The sequence below is a fragment of the Microcaecilia unicolor genome, chromosome 5 (assembly GCF_901765095.1).
Source record: "Microcaecilia unicolor chromosome 5, aMicUni1.1, whole genome shotgun sequence".
In the NCBI taxonomy this organism is placed as follows: domain Eukaryota; kingdom Metazoa; phylum Chordata; class Amphibia; order Gymnophiona; family Siphonopidae; genus Microcaecilia; species Microcaecilia unicolor.
In genome coordinates, this window is record NC_044035.1 from 311,465,173 (window position 1) to 311,491,854 (window position 26,682).

Sequence of the window (26,682 nt, forward strand, 5' to 3'; positions counted from 1 at the left end):
GACTTCCTGAGAGCCACACGCCTTGTGCCGTTCTTCTAGTTTCCGAATCCTATCCAAACATTGAGCCAATTGATGCCTACAGGCCTTAGCTCGCTGACTGGCCAATTGCAGAAAGTAGCCTCTAGACACGGCCTTCATAGCGTCCCACACTGTACTGAGGGGAGGGCCTGACTCCATATTCAACTCCAAATACTCCTTTAACACTTTCCTACATCCCTCCACAACCTCCCTTTCTTGCAGCACATTCGCATTGAGCATCCATCTCTTATCTTTATGCTCTGCCTTAATATTGGGCAGTGTAACCCAGACCGGCGCATGGTTCGATAGTGTCACACTGCCAATACCTGCGCTCGGACCTCTTTCTACTAGGGCTACATCAAGAAAGATATAATCACTTCGTGAGTATGAGGCATGCACTGCAGAGAAAAATGTATAATCTCTCACATGTGCATGACCCAGCCTCCAAACATCAAGAGTTCCCAAGGAGTGAGCCAGAGAATCTAAAGCCAAAGAGTCCTTGTTCCCTACTTGCTGAGCAGACCCAGATCTATCTAATTTCGGATCCATGACCCCATTGAAATCTCCCCCCAAAATGATGGATCCCTGGGCAAATGTAGCTAAAAGGTTCTTTACCTTGGTGTAAAAAGCCCCCTGGTGGTCATTTGGTGCATATTTAGAGGCTATTGTTATGTCAACTTGACCTATAATGATATGTAAAAACAAAAAACGCCCGCCTGGGTCCCTCTTGACTTTCACTATTTGGACTGATATCATCTTATGGAACAACACCGCCACCCCGCACTTCTTAGAGCCATCTGCAGGGGAGGCAAAATAGGCCCTGGGGTAGTTAGGATGGGAGAGGAGTCTCTCATGCCGCCGGCGAAGGTGCGTCTCCTGCAACATTACTATATGAGGCTTCAGCTGCTGAAACTCCTTAAAGAGTTTTTGCCTTTTTTGAGGCACATTAAGTCCTTTTACATTATAGGATAAGACCTTCAAGTTCGTACTCATTTCAAGTGATCAGAACAAAAACAATACAAGCTAAGGTGAACACTACATACCATTCCATTACAAATGTCTGCAACCCCCTATTCCTCAAATGTGCAAGTCCCGCCCCTCCATCCCTACACCCCGCCCCCCTCCCCCACCCTCCCCTAGTCCTTCATCCCCCACATCCAGCCACCACCCAGAGGGGGTTAACCCCCTAGATGGGAATTAGAGAAAGTACCCCACTGTGCTCCTGACAACCTAGCTCCCCCCCCCCCCCCCCCCCAGCCATCTCCCCACTACCACCATTCCCTAAGTCCTTCTTCACACAATCAGCCTAGGAACAGGTCAAAAACACTCCCCGTCTCCCCTCATGTTCCCACATCCCCCCTATTATACCCTCCCTCCATCTCTCATGCATAACCCTCACATCATATAGCATCTCCCCGTACAAATTCCCCCTCTCTTCCAAACAGTTTTACATGCAGAGAAAAACCTTCCTCTAACATAACATTCCAGGGATAACTGACAACATTGCAATTCTTTTAGTACTCTAAACTCGTTATCCCCGATTTACCACAAAGGTGTCCATTGTCCCAGTGATCTCCACAGAAGCACTGTATTCAAATTGCAGACCCCAACTAGACTGCTTCGCCCCGGTTCAGGTTCCCTCTGCCGCTACTCCCCGCTTCGGGTTACTTCGCTTAGTGGACTCAGGGATCCGCTGCCATTTTTGGAACTTCGCTTTAGTTGCAGGTGCCACCGCTCCCGGAGGTGCCTTTGAGGTCACATCCAGCCGCATGCAGGGGCGCCCAGGCCTCGGCAAGTGAGCTAACTCTGTGCTTGGCTCCCTTAATTGTGAAGTTTACTGAGAAAGGGAAACCCCATCTTTAGGTGATATGCTCTTTTATTAAAACATCCAGAGCCGGGTTCAGTTGACGCCTCTGTTGCAGGGTGAACTGTGAAAGATCTTGGAAAACAGTTATTTTAGCTCCCCCAAATTCCAGGTCCTGTTTCTTCCGGGCACAAGCAAGTATTTGCTCTTTAACTTCATACTTGTGAAAACGGACGATTACATCGCGCGGTCTGTTCTCCTGCCGCTGACCTAAGACTCTGTGTGCCCTGTCCAGCTGTATTGCCACTGTTGCTGCCGCCTTGGTCCCCAGTAAGTTAGTGCAAAGAGTTTGCACAATTTGGTTGACATCCTCCGTTTCACCACCTTCAGGAACTCCGCGAAATCGGAGATTGTTTCTCCTACCCCGATTTTCGAGGTCGTCCAATTTATAATTTAGCTCCCTCGTTTTTTGATCCAGCTCTTGTAAGTGCACCGCATGTGCATTCCGGGAGTTCGCATGCTCTTCCAGCCGCAGTTCCACGTCTCCCACTCGTCCCCCCAACTCCCGAAGGTCCGAGCTCAATACCTCCATCCGGTCCAGTATTTCTTCTTTAGATTTTTGAATGTCACCCTGGATACCGGAGAGGAGCTTTCGAAGCTCGCCAGAGACGCCCTTTTTGGCGGGGGCCCTCCGTGATTCTGCCAACGATAGCGCCGAATCAGAGTCCAATGGTGAGGCCTGCGCCATTGCCTCGTGGCGCTTCGGCGTCTTGCTAGGCCCTCCTCCTGCAGACTTCTCAGGGTCTTTATTTCGCCCCGTATGCGCTTTGCTCATGGCGATACACGATAAGTCACCTCCAAGGATGCGTTGCAGGCTGTCCAGTATCGCGGATGGCTGCTAATTATAGCTTTTTGTAGCTGTGGGAAGCGGGAGCTATCGAGCTAAGCTGCCATTGCTAGCCGTGACGTCACTTCCGTTGTCCAAACCTTTTTTAAAACCCGGATACACTAACCGCTGTTACTACATCCTCCGGCAAACAGTTCCAGAGCTTAATTATTCGTTGAGCGAAAATGTATTTCCTCCTATTTGTTTTAAAAGTATTTCGATGTAACTTCCTCAAGTGTCCCCTAGTCTTTGTACTTTTAGAACAAGTGAAAAATCGATTTACTTCTACACCACTCAGGATTTTGTAGACCTCAATCATATCTCCTCTTATCCGTCTCTTTTCCAAGCTGAAGAGCCCTTTATCCTTTCCTCATACGAAAGGACTTCCATCCCCTTTATCATTTTTTGGTCACTCTTCTTTGAACCTTTTCTAATTCCGCTATATCTTTTTTGAGATACGGCCCCATGTAAGCCGCATTGAGCCTGCCAAGAGTGGGAAAGCGCAGGGTACAAATGTAACAAAAAAAAAAAAAAAAGAAATGAATGCAATACTCATGGTGCGGACGCACCATGGAGCGATATAAAGGCATTATAGTATTTTCAGTCTTATTCACCATCCCTTTCCTAATAATTCCTAGCATCCTGTGTGCTTTTTTGGCTGCCACCACACCCTGAACAGAAGATTTCAGCGTATTATCAACAGCTAGTAAAAAAAGGCCCATTTCTGAAAGAAATGAAACGGACGCTAGCAAGGTTTTCCTCGGAGTGTTTGTTTGAGAGAGTGTGTGTGAGAGAGAGAGAGAGTGAATGTGCGAGTGTGTGTGTGTGACAGAGAGAGAGTGAGACTGGGTGCGAGTGTGTCTGTGAGAGAGAGTATGTGTGTGAGATTGAGAGTGTGTGCCAGGGTCCTCTCTCCCTCCCTCCCAGTTCCAGGGGTCCCCCCATCCCTCCCGCCCTCCCTCCCAGTTCCAGGGTCGTCGTCCCTCCCTTCCTCCCTCCCAGTTCCAGGCCCCCTCCCTCCAATGTTTAAAAGTCATCTTCACTTACCAAGTCAGGGTTACGGCGGCGGGCAGCAGCAGCGGTAAAACGCGTGCAGGCTCGGCCCTTCTCTCTCTTTCTCAGCTGTGGTCTTGCCCTTGCGGAAACAGGAAATGAGGGCGGGACCACAGCTGAGAGAGAGAAAAGGGCCAAGGCTGCACACGTTTTACCGCTGCTGCCGACCGCCGTAACCGTGTGTTGGTAAGTGAAGATGACTTTTAAACATCAGAGGGAGGGGGCCTGGAACTGGAAGGGAGGGAGCCTGAAACTCGGACGGAGGGAGGGATCCTGAAACTCTGCCTGGCAACTATGCTGCGTCCCCTTCCCTCTCAGTGTTCATCCCTCGACGTCGTAACGTTATGACGTGAGGGCGGGACAGTGAGGCAGATGGTTACAGGCAACACGAACCCTTCAGTGCCACGGGAGTCAGCTTCAGAACGTTGGAGGTGGAAATTGTTATATACGATGACACCCAGATCTTTATCTTGAGCGCTGACCCCCAAGGTGGACACTAGCATGAGGTAACTATGATTCGGATTATTCTTTCCTATGTGCATCACCTTGCATTTGTCCACATTAAATTTCATCTGCCATTTGGACACCCAGTATTCTAGTTGCCTAAGGTCTTCCTGCAATATTTCACAGTTCGCACGCGTTTTAACAACCTTGAATAGTTTTGTATCATCTGTAAATTTGATCACCTCACTCGTAGTCCCGATTTCCATATCTTTTATAAATATGTTAAATAGTACCGGTCCCAGTACAGATCCCTGCGGCACTCCATTGTTCACTCTTTTCCATTAAGAGAAACAACCATTTAACCCTACCTTCTGTTTTCTGTCCAATAACCAGTTCCTAATCCACACCAAAACATTGCCTCCTATCCGATGACTCATTAATTTTCTCAGGAGTCTCTCATGAAGAACATTATCAAAAGCTTTCTGAAAATCTAGATACACTACTTCAACCGGCTCACTTTTATCCACGTGTTTATTCACGCCTTCAAAGAAACTAAGCAAATTGGTGAGGCAAGACTTCCCGCAGCTGAACCCATGCTGACTCTGTCCCATTAAACCATGTCTGTCTACGAGTTCTATAATTTTATTCTTTATAATAGTTTCCCCACTATTTTGCCCGGCACCGACGTCAGGCTTACCAATTTATAATTTTCTCTAGAACCTGTTTTAAAAATCAGCGTTACATATTACTAACCGCAGTTCAGCAATTTAATGCCTAAGTTTTTTGAGTACATTTGGATGTATGCTATCCAGTCCAGGTGATTTACTACTGTTTAATTTGTCTATTTGGCTCTTTACTTCCAAGTTCACCTAGATTCTTTCAGTTTCTCCACATTATCACCCTTGAAAACCATTTCCGGTACAGGCAGATCTCTTACATCTTCTTCCATAAAGACAGAAACAAAGAATTCATTCAGTTTTTCCACTATGGCCTTGTCCTCTCTGAGTGCCCCTTTTGCTCCTTCGTGATCTAACGGTCCCATGGATTCCCTCGCAGGCTTTCTACTTCTGATATACCTGAAAAAGTTGTTACCATGAGCTTTAACCTGAGCGGCAAGTTTCTATTCATATTCTCTTTTAGCCTTCTTTATTAATGCTTTGCATCTGACTTGCCAATGCTTATGTTGCTTCTTATTTTCTTCATTTGTATCTTTTTTCCATTCTTTGAAGTGTTTTCCCTTCCCATGCCCCTCAGGAGAGGAAAACACCTCAGCCATGGAGATAAACTCCTTGGCTGGTAAAAAAGAAATAGATAGGTGTCCCAAATAAATATTTGGTATTTCTCTTGGTTTGTACAAAAATGATTGTTCCCTCTGCAGCAGTTTTGTCACCCAGTAAGCAAGACGCTAAGGTTGAATTGCAAAATCTGCTCAATTTGTCTTTCTCATTCTGCACTTATATACTGTTATAAGTTCCATTTCTTCTAAATTAAGTGATTTCTCTTATTCTTACTTATTCTTAAAAGGATATTTCCTGTTTTCTTACCAACCTCTCCTGTCCCAATACATGTGTATACTTTGTGCTCGTTGGCCATTCCTTTATCCCATATACGTGATACCTTCATGCAACTTGCCTTTCTTGTAGTGTGCAAGTTGAATAAATCTCCTAGCTCTTCTTCCCATAAACACATATTTGGGTAGAAACATCTCCTTCTTTGGAGGGTTCTCAGACTCGCTCACCATCAAGGTTTAATCAGTTTTTATCTGCCATATATGGGTCATATAGTTTCAGTTCCTCATGAGATACTCCTTGTCATGTGATTTACCAGAAGTGCATAACAACACTTGCTATTTACAAGAAAACAAAACTTATGAACTCTATGTACAAGCAGTAGTAGGGAGAAACAGAACTTATACTCATGACATCAGATCTGAGTGCTTGCAAACCAAGCAGAGAAAGGAATATACAGATGGACAATCTTTTGGCTATAATGGTCTCTTTTACTTCACCTTTTAACCATGCTGGCTGATGTTTTCTGTTCTTTCCACCTTTGCAAATACATGGAATGAAATGCATCTGGACCGGGCTTCCAAGACGGTATTTTTGAATAACTTCCATGCCTGATTTAGTGTCCTAACCTTTGCAGCCAATCCTTTTGGTTTCTTTTTAACCATTTTCCTCATTTTATTATAGTTGCCTTTTGAAAATTAAATGCAGCTACAGTAGATTTCTTTTGCGGGTTCATCCCAGATAGGAGCTCAAACTTGATCATGTTACGATCACTGTTTCCCAGGGGATCCAACACTGCCACCTCTCACACAATGCCCTGCACGCCACCTAGGACCAGATCCAAAATGGCTCCCCCTCTTGTCGGTTCCTGGACCTGCTTCTCCAAGAAGCAATCATTGGACTCCTGATATAACATTTATCCAGTCGGTGTTGGGGTAATTGAAATCACCCATTATTATACTGTTGCCCAATTTGCCAGCTTTCCTAATCTCTGTAAGCATTTCTTCATCCATCTATTCGTTCTATCCCGGCAGACGGTAGTACAGCTCTACAAGAATACTCCTTCCCTACACACATGGAATTTCTATCCATAATGATTCCATTCTGCTATCTGTGTCATGTGGAATGTTTATTTTATTTGACTCCATTCCCTGTTTAACATAAAGTGCAACCCCACCCCCCTCCAATTTGATCCTCTCTATCATTGCGATACAATTTGTACCCTATTAGCACAGTGTGCCATTGATTGTCCTCTTTCCACCCAGCTTTTGAGATGCCTATTATATCTACTTCATCTTTTAGTGCTATGTATTCTATCTTTCCCATCTTATTTTTTAGGCTTCTATCATTTGTATACAGGCACTTCAAATTGTGTTGTTGTTTTTTTTCCTTTGATCTACAAGCTGCTTAGAAGTTGAAGGGGATAATGTGCATCCTGTATCCTGTGCTCTCATTAAGCACACCTGGCTTACTTTCAGCAGTGTTGAAACCTTTGTACTGGGATTCCCTAAATGTCCTGTTTCAATAGTATCCTTCAAGGATACTCCACACCGAACCATGCGTTCCTGGATGACTGTTGGCTTTCTCCTCCATTCTAGTTTAAAAGCTGCTCTGTCTCCTTTTTAAAAGTTAGCGCCAGCAGCCTGGTTCCATCCAGGTTAAGGTGGAGCCCATCCTTTTAGAACAGTCTCCTCTTTTCCCAGAATATCATCCAGTTCCTAACAAATCCCTCATCCCTTTACCATTGCCTCAACCACGCATTGAGACTAAGGAGCTCTGCCTGCCTTTTGGGTCCTACACATGGAACGGGGATCATCTCTGAAAATGCGACCCTGGAGGATCTGTACTTCAGCTTTCTACCTAAGAGCCTAAATTTAGCTTCCAGAACCTCCCTCCTACGTTTTCCTATGTCATTGGTACTCACATCTACCAAAACAGCCGGCTTCTCCCACACTAAGATCCTGTCAGTCCACAAGATTGTAAAATTAAATTAAATGTTGGGAAATTAGTGTCAAGAACCTCCCCTGAGAATAATAAAATAAGTTTTAAAAGAAAAACAGTTCGATATATCTTCTTTTCCCATGTTATATACAGACAACAGTGAGATAACAGAATTCTTGATGAATTTCAGATTTCCTGATTCATTGTTTCCCTGTCTAGCTATGGGCAAATCTCATTATTAGTGTATGACTGTGCTTTGCTATTAACTGTATTAGCATTGTTCATTCTTCCCTTCATTGCCTTTGGAAGCTTTTTAGACACCAGAAAAGTATTGTCATCCATCCATCCAAGCAATAACTGCATCTAAACTGTTGAAACATGTTTTTGAATCTTGTTTGAATGAAAGATACCTTGTAAACTCAAATCTTACCGTCTTATTTGGACAGAAGAATTTCCAGCACAGCTGTCATTTTATCAAGGATTTTGAAATACAGAGCTAAATAGTAAGTCACTAGTCAGATAACACTCTAAAATAATATTCCAGTAACATACCTAGTTCTTTAATTTTTATGAGAAATTACTCTAGTGATACTGAGTTTATAGTGAAATGTTGTTTTGCACACTAAATCTATATAAATGTTGTATTACAAAGAAATGGCTATAGGAAAGATATGTATATGTGTATATTCATGATTTAAAAAAATAGTTCTAAAGTTTTTTTTTCTATTTTCCTAATGTTTTTTTGGTAGCTATTATGTCAAAAGATACCTATTAGACTTGGAGAATTCAAACAGATTATACCAGAAACAATGCATCTGTTTTTCTTACAGGTTATAACACCATAGCCCTAAAAATATTTAATTAAAGCAGAAGAATTTGTATTGGTATGATTTATCAGGTTTAGATGCATTTTCCCCCATGAGGAAACACACAAGTTCTCTGGTAAAACTTTTCATGATTTTATGATATTTTCTTGCACTGGACATTCTGAATAACTTTCCATTCTGTCATTCTGTTCAAGGAAATTCCTTCATTGTAATTGTTGCAGTCTTTTACATTATTCTCTAGATGCTCTAATGTGAATTTTGACTTTGGTTTACTACACTGAAAAAATTTAAAATAGTCCCGGAGGTGAGGTGAAATAAAATTGGTGATTTTTAAATATCCCTATTTCTTCCACCTATTGTGTTAAGTTATCATGGGGGTTAGGAAGACTGGACTGAATCCAGAAGAGAAGAGTGTTTATGAAGGATTAAAAAAAAAAAAACAACTTCTGTAGAATTCTCCAAAATGTGTGACTGGAAGAAGTTTTACTAAGTACTCTTCTTCAAAGATGTGTTAAACCATTATTCTGCTGTCAAACTGTTGGGTTGATACTTAAATCTGTGAACTGTGTAGCACAAAGCTTTCTGTTCCCCTTAAAGTGTTTTTGACAGGAACCTTGAATTGATAGTACTAGAAAGGTTTATACTTTTTTCAGTGAAGCTACCATTTAATAACAATTTTGTGATAGGAAATGTCAGGATATCACTACAAGAGAGATACTTTCTGTTCAAAATCTTGGGGCCCTTTTAACAAAATGCAATAACTTGTTGCACATACCGTGTGTTAGGTACATAAATTAGCGGATGGTAAATGCAAAAACTGTGCGGTAAATGCCAGGGACATTGCCAGCAACTGTCATGTATTTACCGCTCAACACCCACCACAAAACACCTCGATACATGCAGTGGCAGATAGATACCATCGAAATACATGAGCTACCACTGGATACAAGGAGGCATATTTTCAAAGCACTTTGGGAGGCTAAGTTCCATAGGTTTCTATGGAACTTTGGGAGGCTAAGTGCTTTGAAAATATGCCTCATAGTAACATAGTTAAGAAAAGCAGAATCATGCTGTCTGTCAGATTTTCAGTGGCACACTTCCTAGCTGTTGGTGACACCCCAGTGACTGGTTGAAGAACCACTGCTCTAAAGGAAAACTGCATTTGTTTCAATAAGACATTTTATCAACAAATAAGTTACAGCTATAGGCTGCACCATGGCACCATCCATGCCAATCTTTATATGGCCAGTTTAAAAAATATATTTTTGACTGTACATCAGTATAGCAAATGGGTATGGAAAAGGTACATCGATGTTTCCATAGCGTCAGCAGCAGTTGAATCCAGAAACCAGTGGGTTGTATCCGTCTACCAGCAGGTGGAGATACAGAACTAAATTGCTGTGAGCTATACCACAGTACAACTGTCATAGCATTTAATATATCTCTAGCTCCAGCAGCTGGTGGACAGATCTTTCCCAGCTCCTGGGGCTCTTCTGCTGATTTTGGGGTCTCCTGGGCACTTAGCCAGTTGAGATCACGGGTGCATGTGGTCTCTGATCCGCTTTGGAGGCATACTGTGTTCTAGGTCCCTGCCTTACCCTGTGAATGCAGTGTCTCCCTGTGTTTTGGCTCTGTAATTCTCTCTAAACTTCCTTACAAAAAAAAAAGAGAGAGAGAGCCGAGTAGAGCAGACGCTGCTGTTTGTGCAGCAGAGGAATTCCCCTCTGAGGAGGTGCTGTGCAGTGTGCTGCAACGGAGAGTCAGTATAATTGAGGGTAGTCAGATTGGCCTCTGCCCTTGGTGAGTGATTTCATCTTGATTTCTCTGATTCTTTGTCGTCGTGTCCCCCCCCCCCCCCCCCCCCCCCCCGCTATTAGTAATGGCAGCAGAGGCAGTGAAGTGCTGCTCCTGCTGTGGAAAGTGCCAGTCTCCTGTGTGTGGGGGGGGGGGTGTAGTGCTGATTGCACCGCTTCTTTTGGGGGTGATGCAGGGTCCCTTTCTTCTGGCGTGCTGGTTTCCCGCACGGAGCTCGATGAGACAGGTGCCATTTTGAATTTGCCCGCAGTTCCATTTTCTGACTCTGCAGTCAGTTGCCTACTCCCTCGACCAAACTTCTGAGGGGGACTGGGGGGAAAGGCAGTAAGAGAGTCTCTCAGGGACCGAGGGACTGTGCAGGATTGGCAGCAGGGGATGAGGAGTCTTCTCCTGCGGGGGGGACGGGGGACGGGGGACGTTCTCTCCTGAATTTGGTTTGCTTTTGCACCAGGCTTATTTGTTAAAACGCTTCCTGCCCTCTTCTGCTGTGCAGATGACAGGGGTGCTTCTGAGTTAGTGCTGGATAGCTCTGTTCACAGCCTTCATCCTCTGGCCTTAACTCAGGTTCAAAAGCGCAGACGCGTGGAGTCAGGGTCTGACAGGGGCTCCGTGGGGCCGCTTTCAGTTGCTCCTTCCGGGCTTTTCTGCTGACTTGTTGAGATCCGCAACTGCGGAGGAAGTAGAGGAGAGGGAAATCATCTCAGAAGAACCGGATGACCCTATGGTGGTGCGCATTTTTCATAGGGAGGAGCTGTCCTCTCTTATTTCCTCGGCCTTAGAGCTATTGCATATTGAGGACCCAGAGGCACAGGAGGCGGCGAAGGTAAATTTCCGCAGGGCAAGTACTAGACGGCCTGCTAAGGCCTTTCCTGTGCATGAAGCTATTCAAGAGATCATTTCTGCTCAATGGTCTGATCCAGATGCGGCCCTTAAGGTGTCCAAAGCCATGTCTCATTTTTACCCGATGCAGGGAGATCTAGCGGAGAAGTTTGAGCTGCCACTGGTCGATGCCTTGATGGCGGCAGTAACTAAGAAAACTACCCTTCATGTGGAAGGGGGAGTGGCACTGAAAGACATGCAAGATAGACGTTTGGAAGCCACTCTGAAGCGCGCCTTTGAGGTTTCCACTTTGACCCTCTTGGCATCCATTTGTAGTTCTTAGCGGCTCGAGCTTCTCTTGAGTGGTTTCAGCAGTCTGTAGATCAGGAGCAGGAAGCTAGCTCCTTTTCCTTGGCGGTGGTGCCTAGGATGGAGACTGCTTTGGCGTATCTGGCGGACACCTTATACAATTTAGTGCGATCTTCAGCGAAACTTATAGCCTTGGCTGTCACTTCTCAGAGGTTGCTTCGGCTGCGGCATTGGGCTGAAGATATGGCCTCTAAACAGCGACTTACCAAGTTACCCTTTAAAGGCAAACTCTTGTTTGGAGAAGAGTTGGAGAAGATTGTCAAGGATTTGAGAGACTCCAAGTCTCAGAGGTTGCAGGAGGACAAGCCTAGGTTGTCGGCTCGTGCTGGAGCCTCAAAACCTCGCTTTCAGGAGACTCGAAGTTGTTAGCCAGGTAGACCATCCTTGTCCTTTCAGCGTTCTCGATTCCAACAGAGAACTTCCTTTCAGGGTGACAAGAAGGGATCGGGGGCGGCAGCCCGGCAGGATGTAGACACTTGCTCTTCCCAATGATGGGACGCCGACCCACTCTGGGACAGTGGAAATAGGGGGTCGGCTGACCCACTATTGCCAGGCATGGGTCAACATCACTTCGGACCAATGGGTTTTCGACTTTATCAAAGATGGCTACAAAATAGAGTTCTCTTCTCAGGTCACAGATTTTCTTGGAGTCCCGGTGCATGACTTCCTTAAAACGAAAAGCTGTGCTAGTTCTTTAAGAAGTCTTGTGACTATTGGGGTGGTTTCACCATTGCCGAGGCTGGAGAGGTTCTCTGGCCGGTATTCAGTATTCTTTGTGGTTCCAAAGAAAGGAGGATCGTTCAGACCTGTTCTCGATCTCCAAAAAGCAAACTAGTTCCTCAGAGTGCGTCATTTCCACATGGAAACCCTCAGAGCTGTCATAGCAGTGGTGCAGCTGTAGGAATCTTTGACAGCCGTGGACCTCAAGGAAGCTTATCTACATATTCCAATTTAGCCCCTGCATCACAGGTTCCTCAGGTTTGCGATTCTGGGGCAACACTTTCAGTTCCAAGCGTTGCCCTTCAGACTAGCCACGGCGCCACACACCTTTTCCAAGGTTATGGTGGTGGTGGCAGCTGCGTTGAGGAAAGAGGGGATTCGAGTCCATCTCTATCTGGACAATTGGGTTATTCAATGAGTGGTGGAAGTCCTGCAGTCTCTTGGATGGGTAATCAATTTTGCCAGGAGTCATCTCTGTCCTTCGCAGACTCTAGAGTACCTGGGCATACAGTTCGACACCGCTCGGGGGATAGTCTCCCTGCCAGAGGGCTGGAGGCTCAAATTAGTGGACCAAGTGAACAGTCTATCGCATCTACCAATTCCTCGGGAATGGGACTATGTGCAAGTCCTGGAATCCATGGCAGCCACGATCGAGATGGTGCCTTGGACCCGAGCACATAAGAGACCATTACAGCTGGCTCTTCTGAGCCGTTGCTCCCCAGTTTCTCAGGATTATTCTCGAAGGCTTCATTGGTTGCCTCGAGCACGGCACAGCTTAGTGTGGTGGCTTCTTCCCTCCCACCTGAGGAGGGGGATGCCTTTAGCGTGACCTCATTGTGTAATAGTGACAACAGATGCCAGTCTTCTCGGTTGGTCCACCCCAGCCTTGGCTGACTCTAGAATCCGCTACCTACGTTCCTGTGCCCGATCTGCCAAACACCTTTGGCTGAAATCCCATGCTTATGCTGACTTCATACATTTGAAATTCTTGCTGACCTCCTTCCAGTCTGCTCTTTCACTTCCCAAACACGAATACTAAATCCAGTTGACAAACTCTCTTGGCTCAAACCCTCAACGTCTGTTTGCCACACTGAACTCTTTCCTCAAAGTGCTTTCACCTCCAAACCCCCCCCCCCCCTTCACTTTCTCCCCAGTACTTACATGATAAGGTTCGCAAGATTAATCTCAAATTCTCAACCAAGTTGCCTCCAACTCTCCTTCCCTCAGTCCATTCTCTCAACCCCTTCCTTCTTTTCTTCCTTTTCTGAAATCACTGAAGAGGAAACTGCACATTTTCTTTCCTACTCCAAACTGACTACCTGTTCCTCTGATGTTTTTCTCACCCATCTACTTAGAAGGGCTGACAGTAGGAAAGATAATGCTATCTGTCATATCCTCAGTCTTTCACTTTCCACTGCGACTGTTCCTGATGCCTTCAAACATATCGTAGTTACACTACTCCTCAAAAACCCTTCATTGGACCCTACCTGTCCTTCCAACTATCGCCCCTCTCTCCCTCTTCCAATTCCTATCCAAGCTACTTGAACTTGCTGTTCACCGCCATTGTCTTGACTTTCTTTCATCTCAAGCTATTGAGCCACTTCATCTGGCATTCGCTGACTTCATTCAACTGAAACATTCCTTGCTAAAGTCACCAATGACCTTTTCGTAGCCAGGTCCAAAGGTCCCTATCCTCATCCTTTTCGATTTTATCTGTTGCTTTTGACACTATTGATCACCGCCTAGTCCTTGATACTCTGTCCTTATTTGGATTTCATGGCTCTGTTCTTTCCTGGTTTTCTTCTTCTCTCCCATCTCACTTTTAGTGTGTACTCTGATGGATCCTCCTCTATCTCTATCCCACTATCAGTTGGTGGACCTCTTCTTTTCGCCATCTGAACTTCTTCCCATGGTGCTCTGATCTCATCCCATGGTTTTTAGTATCATATTTATGCTGATGAATCCCCAGATGGTTTTTAGTATCACATTTATGCTGATGAATCCCCAGAGCTACCTCTCCACACCAGAAATTTCAGCTGGAATCCAAGCCCAATTATCAGCCTGCCTGGATGTCTCGCCTCCATCCAAAACTAAATGTGACCAAGACTGTGCTTCTTATTTTTCCCCCTAAATCCACTTCTCCTGTTCCCCCATTCTTTATCTCTGTGAATAACACTCTCATCCTTCCTGTCTCAGCTCATAACCTTGGGGTCAACTTTGAGTCCTCTCTCTTTTTCTCTGCACATGTCTAAAAGACTGCCAAAATCTGTCATTTCTTTCTGTATAATATCACCAAAATCTGTCCCTTCCCTTCCTTTCTGAGCACATTACCAAATCCCTAATTTGCACTCTTTATCACCTCTCAGACTACTGTAGCTTGCTTCTCACAGGTCTCCCACTAAGCCATCTCTCTCCCCTTCAATCTATTCAAAATTCTGCTGTATGACTTATATTCTACCAGTGTCGCTATCCTTATGTCGGCCATCTCGAGTCACTTCATTGGCTCCCTATCCATTTCCACATACACTTCAGACTCCTCTTATTGGCTTACAAGTGCTTTCACTCTGCAGCTCCTCAGTACCTCTCCACTCTTATCTCTCCTTTCACTCCTCCCAGGAAACTCCATTCATTGGGTAAATCTCTCTTGTCTGTACCCTTCTCATCCACTGCTAACTCCAGACTCTGTTTCTTTTATCTTGCTGCACCATACACCATACTGACTTCCTGAGCCAGTACATCAAGTTCAATCTGTCCGTCTTCAAATTTAGAATAAAAGCCCACCTTTGTGAGGCTGCTCTTAACTCTTAGCCCCTATTCACTTGTTCAGTACCCACGTCTGTTTTATCATTCCCACCTTAGTATTTCCCTTATTTGTCCTGTTTGCCTTTCTTGATTAGATTGTAAGCTTTGTCGAGCATGGACTGTCTCTTCCTGCTTGAGTGTACAGCTTCGTTAATCTAGTAACGCTATAGAAATGATAAGTAGTAGTAGTTTGTGTGTCTGATCCCAGGAGACAGTACATTTTGCAAAACCTACAGGTTTGTATATTAAATTATACTGCTGGTGGCCCATAGTCTCTCTCTTCATGCATCTTTGATAGTTCTCATAACTATTCCTTCCTAATGATTTGAAAATATTGTCTTTGTATGAGAGAAATTGTGACACCCTAACTATGTACAACTAGGTATATAGATGATGACACTAAATCTAGGGAATGACATACTTAAACACTGGTCCCAAGATCCAAAACACTCTTTATTATCTACTGATAAGGACTATGGACCAGTGACAGTAACATATGGTGGAAGGGTGTTTTATCCCTTACATATGGGATATAACCTTTTCTTATCTTTCTTTTATTTCTTAGAACTTTATCATGGCAGCCTGCCCTGGGAATTCAAAATGAGATGTTCAGGCCACATTCTCATGCATTTATAGATCTAAACAGAGATTACAGAGCAGGTAAGGCCCAAATAACTTTGGCAGATGTACTGAATATTTTTCCTGAAGACACCGACTGGGAAACATCTTTTAGCTAATCTTGTCCTTTATAATGCTTATGAATTGATGTTTTTAAATTCAAATACTGCATTTTGAAAGAGGGCAAGTTATGTATCAATCCCTTGCCCCAGGTACAGAAACTTAGGGGCCCTTTTGCTAAGCTGTGTTAGATGCTAACACATACCTAATGCAGCTAAAGGTGGAGTACTGCAGGACACACGCGGGCATCATGCGGTAACCCAGAAATGTGTACACACTTAACCCCATGTTTTAAAAAAAAAATCTTTTTTTTATTTTGAGGGGGTGTGTTATGGGTGGAGAGTTGTCGTTACCTTGCTAACCAGTTAGTGCATCTATATTATTGTATGCTAACTGTTTACCACAGGGATACCATGTGAGCCCTTGCCACCTACAAAATGGTTGCTCACGTGGTAATTTTATTAATAGCCATGTGCTAATGACATCATTGGCACATGGCCATTAATGGGGAAAAATAGAAAATCAAGCTGCGGTAAAAATGGCCTTGGCACAGGGAAGAGCTGCGAAAGGGTGTGCTAATGCCACTTATGGCCACATCTTAGTAAGAGGACCCCTAAGATTATGAGCCCACTAGGGACAGAGAAAGTACCTGAATGTAATATTTAAGTTGCTTTGATTGTACCACAGAAAGGCAATATATCAAATCCATGACCTTCTCTCATTTATACATGTCTTCCTCCAAAGAATTTTATGGCAATCTGTTTCCAAGCATTTATAAACAGAGCTAAAATAGAGGACAGCACAGAAAAGTTGCACATATTTAATAAAATATCTGTAGTCAAACTTTTGGCCTCTTTTACCAAACCACACTAGCAATTTCTGCACAGCAATGCCGACACGGGCTTCGTCGGCATTGCGTCGCTAGGAATCGGTAGTGCAATTTAGTAAATGGGGCTCTTTGTGACTTTAAAAAAAATCTGTAGCTGTTTTGTGGGTGATGGGATGAATTTGTAATTAAGTTATGACTATTTTAGTAGTATAATTTGTGTGTATTAACATTTTAAACATTGAAAGAGACTTAAAGCAATATATGTTTACCTACAAAATTAAAACATAAAAACAATACAATTTGAAATGGACTCACATAAAATCATTTGAAAAGAAAAAATACACTGATTTTTTTTAATCTAATTTGATTCTCTTAAAATGTGTTAAGTTCATAAAACCAAAAGCTTCCTACAACCTAAAATTGCACACAAACTGAATCTTTGCCAGGAAAAAAAAAAGTAAGAGTACACATCCAAGCCAATCCAGTCCTGTGAAGCAGAATGTTTTTAAGCCTACCTATATGCTAGGCCAAACAGACATGTGTTCACCTTTAGCAACAAAGGCAAACATAAGGAGTCTCTAAGGGGAAAGCAGAGTAAAGTTTGCAAATTATCCCTGTCAGTGGCTAAGCAGCTTGTAGATACAGCCTGCAAGTGACCCTTCTGGTTCCAGTATTAAAGAAAATGGTGCCAGAGGATGATCTAGACTATTTCCTAACACACATCAAGCGGACCAATCAGTTATCTGGCTGGCCAGAGGTGTCTTGGACTGCTTTATCTAGAGAACCCTTTTGATTGGGAGTAGCCAGGCTACCTTCCAGCATGTTAACCTTAGCGGGATGGCCACCTATGTGGAAGTGAAGGCTGCTATTCTGGAGAGGGTGGCTGCAACCAAGAGTCCTACCGACAGTGGTTTTGGAAGGGGACTCTGCAAGTCCATGAAAACCCCTGGGGTTTCTTCTATCGACTAAAGGAGATGGCTGCAACTGGAAGGAAAGACGGGCTCTAAGATAGCAGGACTTGTGTTTCTTGAGCAGTTTTTTGAAAGGTTACCCTTGCCTATGAGACAGTGGGTAAAGCAACACCCTAAACTGACCCCAGAGAGTGTTAGAAGCAGCTGAGGCCTTGTACCAAGCCCAACCAGAGTCAGAATTCTATAAGGAGAGGACGCTGGCTGAGAGGAAAAAAGAAGATTGGAGTTGATAATCCAATGGATCAAAGTCCAACTTCCTACTCGGAGTCTCCAAGGAAGGCATCTGAGTGATGGAGACCCTCATTTCCACGAATATACTGCAACCCACAGACCTGGTTGCGGGATCCATGTGGCCCCCCCTTGTTTCCAGAAAAAAGTCATATAGGCCGGGACTGCCAAGATCCAGCCAAAGACGCTATGAATCTAAACAAGGTGGCCCCACTCCACTGCAATTTTGAAGAAGCTTCCCCTCTGGGGAATGGAAATTGTGTATTACAAGTTGAACTGGAAAGGCAATTCTGCCAAGCCCTAGTGGTCTCTGGAAGTGTCAAGACCCTTATTCAAAGGGAAATACTCACTGTCTACAATTGATCTATGAACGAATGGTGACTCTGACATGCGTGCATGGTGACCAGAGGCAGTACCCAACAGCTCAAGTATCCCTTGAAACACCTGTAAGGCAAGCTCAGCTGGAAGTGGTGGTCTTGCCTTGGCTATCTTATCCAGTAGTTACTGGCAGGGATTTCCCAAATTTTGGCGCCATTTGTACTCGGTTGATTGCTGGCCCAAAGAAAGAGGAGGAGTCTTTCCCTGATATCTTCTCACTGGAGGACCCTGACTTATATACCAAAAGCCCGAAATTGCCTAAATCCTGCCGCCAGCGGCAGTTGGAGAAACTGCTTTGCTGTCTGAATCTAGGAGCTACAGCAGATAGAGATCCAAAGCAGATGGAGATCCAAAGCTGGGGAAAGACGGTGATCCGGACACTCTTGACTCTTTAGACAGCCTACCCAAATGGAGTAACAAGGGAGCTACAGGGAAGTTTAAAAAGGCGCCGTCAGAGAATGAGTCCCTCAGAGCAGCACGAGCTAGGGTTGTTAGCGTAGATGGGAATCCCACGGGCAACCAAGACCCTTCTAAGGCAGCACTCCTACCCTGGAGGGGAAAGAAAGGAATTATTAGTTCCTCGATCCTATTATAGGTAGGTCATGCAATTAGCCCACAGTCACCTGTTAGGAGGTCACCTAGGGGACCAGAAGACATGGGAGCAGGTTTTGACCCAGTTTTTCTGGCTGGGGGTAGTCAAGCAAGTTGAACTCTTTTGTCAGCTGAGTAGTGCTACATGGGTTCTACCTGCCCCTCTCGTGCCCATGCTCCTTATCGACGCCCCATTCGAAAGAGTAGCAATGTATTTTGTGGGACCCCTAGAATGCACCACCCATGGCAACAAATTTATTCTGATTATTTTAGATTACACCACTCACTTCCCAGAGCTCATTGCCCTGCATAATATGAAGATTACCTCGGTGGCAACTGCTCTGTGGGAAGTTTTCTCCCCCATGGGGATCCCTGCTAAAATATTGATTGACCAAGGCACCACCTTTATGTCCAGAGTTATGAAGCAGTCTTGTGCCCTGTTAAAGAAGACCTTGCAGACATCCGTTTATCATCCACAGACAAATGCTGAAGAAGTTTGTGTCAGAAGATGAGGAAAAACTGGGATTCTCTACTCTGGATTTTCAGAAGGCGTTTGACAAAGTACCTCATGAAAGACTCCAGAGGAAAGTGGAGAGTCATGGGATAAGAGGTAGTGTCCTATTGTGGATTAAAAACTGGTTAAAGGCTAGAAAACAGAGAGTAGGGTTAAATGGTCAGTATTCTCAATGGAAAAGAGTAGTTAGTGGGGTTCCCCAGGGGTCTGTACTGGGACCGCTGCTTTTTAACATATTTATAAATGACCTAGAGATGGGAGTAACGAGTGAGGTAATTAAATTTGCTGATGACACAAAGTTATTCAAAGTCATTAAATCGCGGGAGGATTGTGAAAAATTACAAGAGGACCTTACGAGACTGGGAGACTGGGCATCTAAATGGCAGGTGACGTTTAATGTGAACAAGTGCAAAGTGATGCATGTGGGAAAGAGGAACCCGAATTATAGCAACGTCATGCAAGGTTCCACATTAGGAGTCACAGACCAAGAAAGGGATCTAAGTGTCATAGTTGATGATGCGTTGAAACCTTCTGCTCAGTGTGCCACTACGGCTAAGAAAGCAAATAGAATGTTAGGTATTATTAGGAAAGGAATGGAAAACAAAAATGAGGGTGTTATAATGCCTTTGTATCACTCCATGGTGCGACCGCACCTCAAATATTGTGTTCAATTCTTGTCGCCGCATATCAAAAAAGATATAATGGAATTAGAAAAGGTGCAGAGAAGGACAACAAAAATGATAAAGAGGATGGACAACTTCCCTATGAGGAAAGGCTAAAGCGGCTAGTGCTCTTCAGCTTGGAGAAAAGGCAGCTGAGGGGAGATATGATAGAGGTCTATAAAATAATGAGTGGAGTGGAACGGGTAGATGTGAAGCGTCTGTTTACGCTTTCCAAAAATACTAGGACTATTGGGCATGCGATGAAGGTACAATGTAGTAAATTTAAAACAATTCGGAGAACATTTTTCTTCACTCAATGTGTAATTAAACTCTGGAATTTGTTGCCAGAGAATGTGGTAAAGGCTTAGCTTAGCGGAATTTTAAAAAGGTTTGGACGGCTTCCTAAAGGAAAAGTCCATAGACCATTATTAAATGGACTTGGGAAAATCCATTATTTCTGGGATAAGCAGTATAAAATGTTTTGTACTTTTTTGGGATCTTGCCAGGTATTTATGACCTGGATTGGCCACTGTTGTAAACAGGATGCTGGGCTTGATGGACCTTTGGTCTTTCCCAGTATGGCAATACTTATGTACTCTCGTATATACTGTTTGCAATTCGGGAGGTAGCCTAGAGTTTGACAGTATTCTCTCCATTTGAACTGTTATATGGAAGGAGACCATATGGGTGTGAATCAGGAAGCTTGGGAAGAGGAACCCAGCCCGGGAAGGAACTTACTACTACTACTTAGCATTTCTATAGCGCTGCCAGGGTTACACAGCGCTGTACAAGTTTAACATGGCCAAATATGTGCTCACCATGCAGGAGAAGCTGAAAAAATCTGGTGAGGCAGCCAACCTCTGCTTGGAAAAGGCTCAAGTGGGTCAAGCCTGAGCTTACAATCAAAGTGGTACATAGAACCTTCAGCCAGGTGATAATCTTAGTCCTCTTATCCTCCTGAGAGAGTAAACTATTAATTAAGTGGCAAGATCCATATGAAGTTGTGGAAAAGATGGGACCTTTGAATTATAAGGTGGCCCAATCAGACAACAAGGACAAGGCGAAGATCTTCCACATTAATTTGTTGAAGAAGTGGGCCCCCATGACTGCAGCACTGGTCTAAAGAGACAACACAGGGCCAGAGATCCCAACAGAGGCCAGGTCTTCGCAGGTTTTATTTGTCGACCAGCTGTCTGTCAGAAGGCTGACCTAGAGCGATTGGTACGTCAGAATCAAGATGTATTTTCTGGAGTGCCAGGCCGGACCCATCTTGCAACTCATGATATTCTCACTGAGCCAGGAGTGGTAGTCTGGCATCATCCCTATAGGGTTCCAGAATCCCGGCAGCAAGCTATGGCAAAAAAGGTAACTGAAATACTAGATCTGGGCATCATCAAGGCATTAACCAGTAATTGGTCAGCTACCATTGTGCTGGTGCCAAAGCCAGACGGGATTATCCAGTTTTGTATTGATTTCTGGAAGGTAAACACTGTCTCCAAACTAGAGACCTATCCAGTGCTGAGGGTAGATGAATGCATCGAGTGACTGAGAGGAGCCCGATTCATCTCAATGTTGGGCCTGACTAAGGGATATTGGCAGGTACTTCCCATTCCGGCTGCCAAGGAGAACACAGCCTTTTCCACCCCCAGGGCTTGTTTCAATTACGGTGTTGCCGTTTGGCCTTCTTGGAGCTCCAGCTACCTTCTAGCGCCTCATGGATCACTTACTCAAACTGCAAGGCGTCTTCAAGGCTCCTTACCTAGACGACATTGTACAGTAAGGATTGGAGGACCTATCTCATCCAGGGACAAGCTGTACTGGATAGCCTACAGAATGCTGGGCTAACAGTGAACCCTAAAAAGTGTTTCTTGGGAGGACAAGAAGTCCAGTATCTGGAATTCTCAGTTGGGAAAGGGCAAGTGAGACCTCAGGTGCCAGTACCCCAGATGAAGAAACAAGTACGAGCCTTCCTTGGTCTCGTCGGTTATTACCGCTGGTTTATTCCAGACTTCGCTGAGAAAGCAGAACTGCTAACCTGCCTCCTACAGAAGAAGGCTGCAGAATGGATACACAGGAACAAAGAGCTAGGTGTAGCCTTCCAAACCCTGAAGAGGAACATTTGCTCAGAGACGGTGCTGGTCAGCTAGACTTCAACTGGTGTTTTTATTGTGCAGACTGATACATCAGAGGTTGGACTTAGTGCTGTTTTGGCCCAGGAAGTGGACAGGGAAGAGCACTCATGGCCAATATTAGCCAGAAGCTGTTCCCGATAGAGAAGACTTATGCGGTGATTGAGGAGGCGGCTCTGGCAGTCAAGTGGGCATTGGAAACATTCCAATATTATTTGTTGGTGACCAGCAGGAAGCGTCTCCTTGACCATCAACCCCTTCAATGAATGGCTTGACATTAAGACTCAAATGCGCATATCATGCACTGGTTCCTTAGCCTCCAGCCCTTCAGCTATTCTGTGAAAAATCGGACAGGCCAAGACCATGCCAATGCTGATTTTATTTTTTTTTTTTTGTCTCAGGAGGTGGGCCCTGATATGGTCGGCACTCAACTGGTTAGGATTGAGCTGAGGGGACAGCTATGTGAGGGGGAGTATACAGAATACTGCCCTTTACCCTTAAGGCTAGTACCTCAGATAGCCTGAGCCACCTTGAACCCATTAGTCCCACCCAGAGAGGAAGGGAGTTGAAAGAGGTAGAGCCAAAGATACTGGAAAGAGGAAATATAAAAGGTAGAGCCAGACTGAAGGAAGAGTTGAAGTCCCACAATATGCCTGTACAATGTATGCCTAGCGACTGTGACTTGGCTGAAGTTAGTCACTTTTGATTTGAGTGCTGTGAGCCTTGCCCCTGAGGTCTGGATTGAGCCAGACCTGGAACTCAGAGAAGAGTTTACTGGCTATGTTTGGGACGTAGCAGCCAACAGCCTCAGACTGTATTTGGGCTCTGTCAGCCACAGGCCCTGCTTAAGACTGTATTCATTAAACCAAAGAGACTTTTCTCCTTGTGTTCCTGGCCCTGTGACTTAACAGGCCTCAGGTTTTCTGTTATTAAAGCATTTATTTTCAGTTTTACACCTTAGTCCTGCTGTGTTATTTGTAGGCCCACCTTCAACTCTCGCTTGCAGTATTACACTTGGGTACAAATTATATCACAGTGATAGGGTGGTTCAAATTGGAGGTGGGGGTGGTGGTGTTGAGGCTATATGTTGGAGGGAATTGAGTCTAATCAGCAGTTGAATCTAATCAGCAGTAAATATAGCAATGTGAAATTCTTAATGGACAGAAATTCCATGTATGAAGGGAAAATGAATATTAGTAGAGTTCTACTACTGTCCACCAGGCCAGAACTAACAGACAGAAATGCTAGCAGAAATTAAGGAAGCTAGCAAATTTGGCAACACTAATAATAAGTGATTTCAGTTACCTCAAAACAAACGAGTGTGTTAGCAGACCATGAATATCGATATAACAAAAAAAAATCTGACATCAAGCGTTTAACTCAACTGAATAAAAGAGCTCAATTTGGCCAACTTCCTTTGAAGGATGCCAGCATTTAAATGAACCAGTCTGAAATCCTCAATAGAACATGTCATACCCCTGCACAAACCACAAAAAGAATTTAAAAAAAAATTGTTGAAAAAAATTTTTTTTCCCAAAAGGCATTTGAGACTGCATCTCTGGTTTCTACTTAGCCAAGTGGGTTTCCTGATAAGATTTTGTTTGGATGTATTTTGTTTACTGTCATATTAAAAATTGGTGTTCCTTTCTCATTTTTAACAGTATTGTACTGTAAACCACTTCAACCTCTGAATGAGGCAGTATATCGTTGTGATTTAAACTATAAATTATCATGAAAATTCAGATCATATCGATAAAAAAAAACAATGCATTTCATTCAACACAAATTTTTAACCCATGTGATTCTACTGCATTTAGGTGGAATACCCACTTTTACCCCGTTGCTGGAGAAGATATCATACATCACCCCCACCCTTACCCTCGGATTGTTAATGAGATATGGTCCAACACTGTGTATATTAGCTGATCAAATGTATATTGTTGTTTGAATGCAGTGTCTTACCATATGTAACAGAATGTCTAAAAAGGTACACCATTCCATTCCTGAGATCTTCCCATCAAGTTCATTCCATCCTGATGAACAGCGCCCACAGTGGAAATGGCTACGAATAGCTGTTGGCATTTCAGTTCATATATCTGATTTACAAAGTGCATCTTTGTAAGATTTTTATTTGTAGTGAAGGAAAATAATAATCTTTTGGTGGCCAAACACTGTTGTAATTTCAATACTCTTCAGTGTTTCCTGATCATTTATGCTAGTCCCTCCACACTATTGATGAATTGCAACTTAAACGCCAGCAGATTCTCCTCTACCTGTTTACCTCAATCTTGTAGTAAAAACTTCCAGTGATTATATGGAGTGTTTTCGTGCCTGCTTTACTAATGTCTTTGGACAACCTCAAGATGTTAACTTAGAAGATTCTCAGATGAATGAATATGCGTTAATTATTAAAAGATTTCCAAGTAGAAAAGCTACTTGGAAAAGATTTTTTTTCATCATTTCTGTTAAGAATAGAATAGTTACAATAAAAATTCATTTTCATCAAGAGATATAGCATTGTTCTTTACAACAACTAAAGTGTAGGTAGTACATGGAGTAAGAAGTTGTATGAAATGCTTCCTGAAAGGTGATTGTGATGGGTTTATATCTTATCACTGGGGAATAGATCCCCCAGACAAGAGAAGATATCCCCAGCCAAGTACAGTAGGACTGCTTGGGTGTAGTCTATTCCATTTTACTCAGGGTAGTTCCTGAGACCCTGCTGGGGTGGCTGTAGTCTTGGGTAGAGACTACATGGGAGGTGCAGGGACAGATTAACCCAGTCCTGAAAAGCAGGGAGTGGATTAGTATCGTGAGAAGAATCTGTGGAAGAAATAATATTGACTGGAATAGTGATCTGCATGTGTATTTGTATACTTGGACTAACCAAGAGTTTGGAAAACCCCAGGAGAAGGAGAGTTTGAAGAATTTTCTTTAAACCCTTCAGTTTAATTACAGACTAAATTGCTGACATTAACATAGGCTACAAGAATGTTAAAAAATCAAGCATACATATTAGTACATAAAATTTAGAATGTATGTTATTGTAAAGCCTTTAGGTTTGTCTGAGAGGAAGTCATGACTTGAATTTGTTTCAATGAAAGGTGTTAATTCTGTTCTTAATTTAGTATACAATTCATCAAGATTATCATCTTAGGCCACTTCACTTACTATTACTATCAATTGCTTTTAATGTTCCTAAATTGATGTCTTCTTTTAACTGTTGATGAACTGGTTGAGTCCTTAACTAGTACATAATCTGTAGGATGGTTTTTGTAGTAAGCTTTTTTTTTTCTATTAATTCTTATAGTTAACTACATCATCAGATTTCTAATATAAAATTCTCAAATATTGATTACTTATATTTCTAGTAACTGCGGATGGCTCTTTAAATGTTGAAGGTTTCAGTTATCAGATAAGCCCTTTGACATTAACAAGAAAGGTCAAGTTGATCATTACTGAAATGAACACCCTTAGCACAGCCTATAAATAGTGTTCTCTTTATCATGCCTGGCAGAATCACATGAAAAGAAATGTATGCATCCCTATAGGTTAATTAGAAGCTAATTGATAGCAAGTCAAAAATGTCTCATTTAGTATTAGTAAAATACACTTGAAAGCTATTCGCAATTTGTATTAAAGTTTAAAATGCATATATACATAATTTTATTCAGTTGAAATTGGAAATTGGCTTAGCCTATACTACAGGCTCTCAAACTGGAATCTCTAAAATTTAGGTACCAAAGTAAGGATTTAAACTGAGAAACCAAATCTGTAAAAAAAAAAAAATTTTAATTATTTAATTTCATCTTATCTGCAGAAGGCACTTATGTTGTTTCTAGATCTCTTAACATATAGCAGGAGTGGTATATTGTTGTCCATCTGACCAAGATGGTGAAACAAACCGTGAAATATTAACAAATTAGCCAAACACAGTAATGGGAGATATCGATTATTCTGCTATTGACTGGTTGAATGTTTTCTCAGCGCATACTAGGAATGTAAAATTGCCAAATGCCATAAATAACTATTTCTTGGAGCAATTGTTGCTGGAACCAAAGGAAAGCTACATAAGATCAATTTTTACTGAAATGCAGGGCCTGGAGTTATGACTGTAATATAATTAATTTTGACATGATCACTGAAGGGAGAGAATAATAAAACTACTGGGTAACATTTTACTTTACTTTAAAAATGCAGATTTTGATAACATGAGGAAATTAGAAGGAAATTAAAATAAACTGTTGAAAGAGTTAAAAGATTTCATTAGGGGTGAAGTGGAAAGTGATGTATGTGGGGAAAGAGGAACCCTAACTATAGCTACATAATGCAAGGTTCCATATTAGGAGTCACTGACCATAAAAGGGATCTAGGCGTCATCGTTGATGATACGTTGAAACCCTCTGCTCAGTGTGTAGTGGCAGCTAAGAAAGCAAATAGCATGTTAGGTATTATTAGAAAAGGAATGGAAAACAGAAATGATGATATAATGCCTTTGTATTACTCCATTGTGCGACTGCACCTCGAATATTGTGTTCAGTTCTGGTCACCACATCTCAAAAAAGATATAGTGGAATTAGAAAAGGTACAGAGAAGGGCGACGAAAATGATAAAGGGGATGGGGATGACTTCCCTATGAGGAAAGGCTAAAGCAGCTAGGGATCTTCAGCTTGGAGAAAAGATGGCTAAGGGGAGA

General features: G+C 43.2%; 1 protein-coding gene across 1 annotated transcript in view; it reads left to right on the plus strand.

The window, feature by feature from the left end:
- The window catches only part of ITFG1 (integrin alpha FG-GAP repeat containing 1), a 312,588-nt gene that overhangs the window by 37,915 nt on the left and 247,991 nt on the right, over nt 1–26,682 (plus strand). Inside the window, exon 6 of the mRNA XM_030204383.1 lies at nt 15,572–15,666. Within this exon, the coding sequence (XP_030060243.1) occupies nt 15,572–15,666 (95 nt within the window). The remainder of the gene's footprint in view (nt 1–15,571; nt 15,667–26,682) is intronic.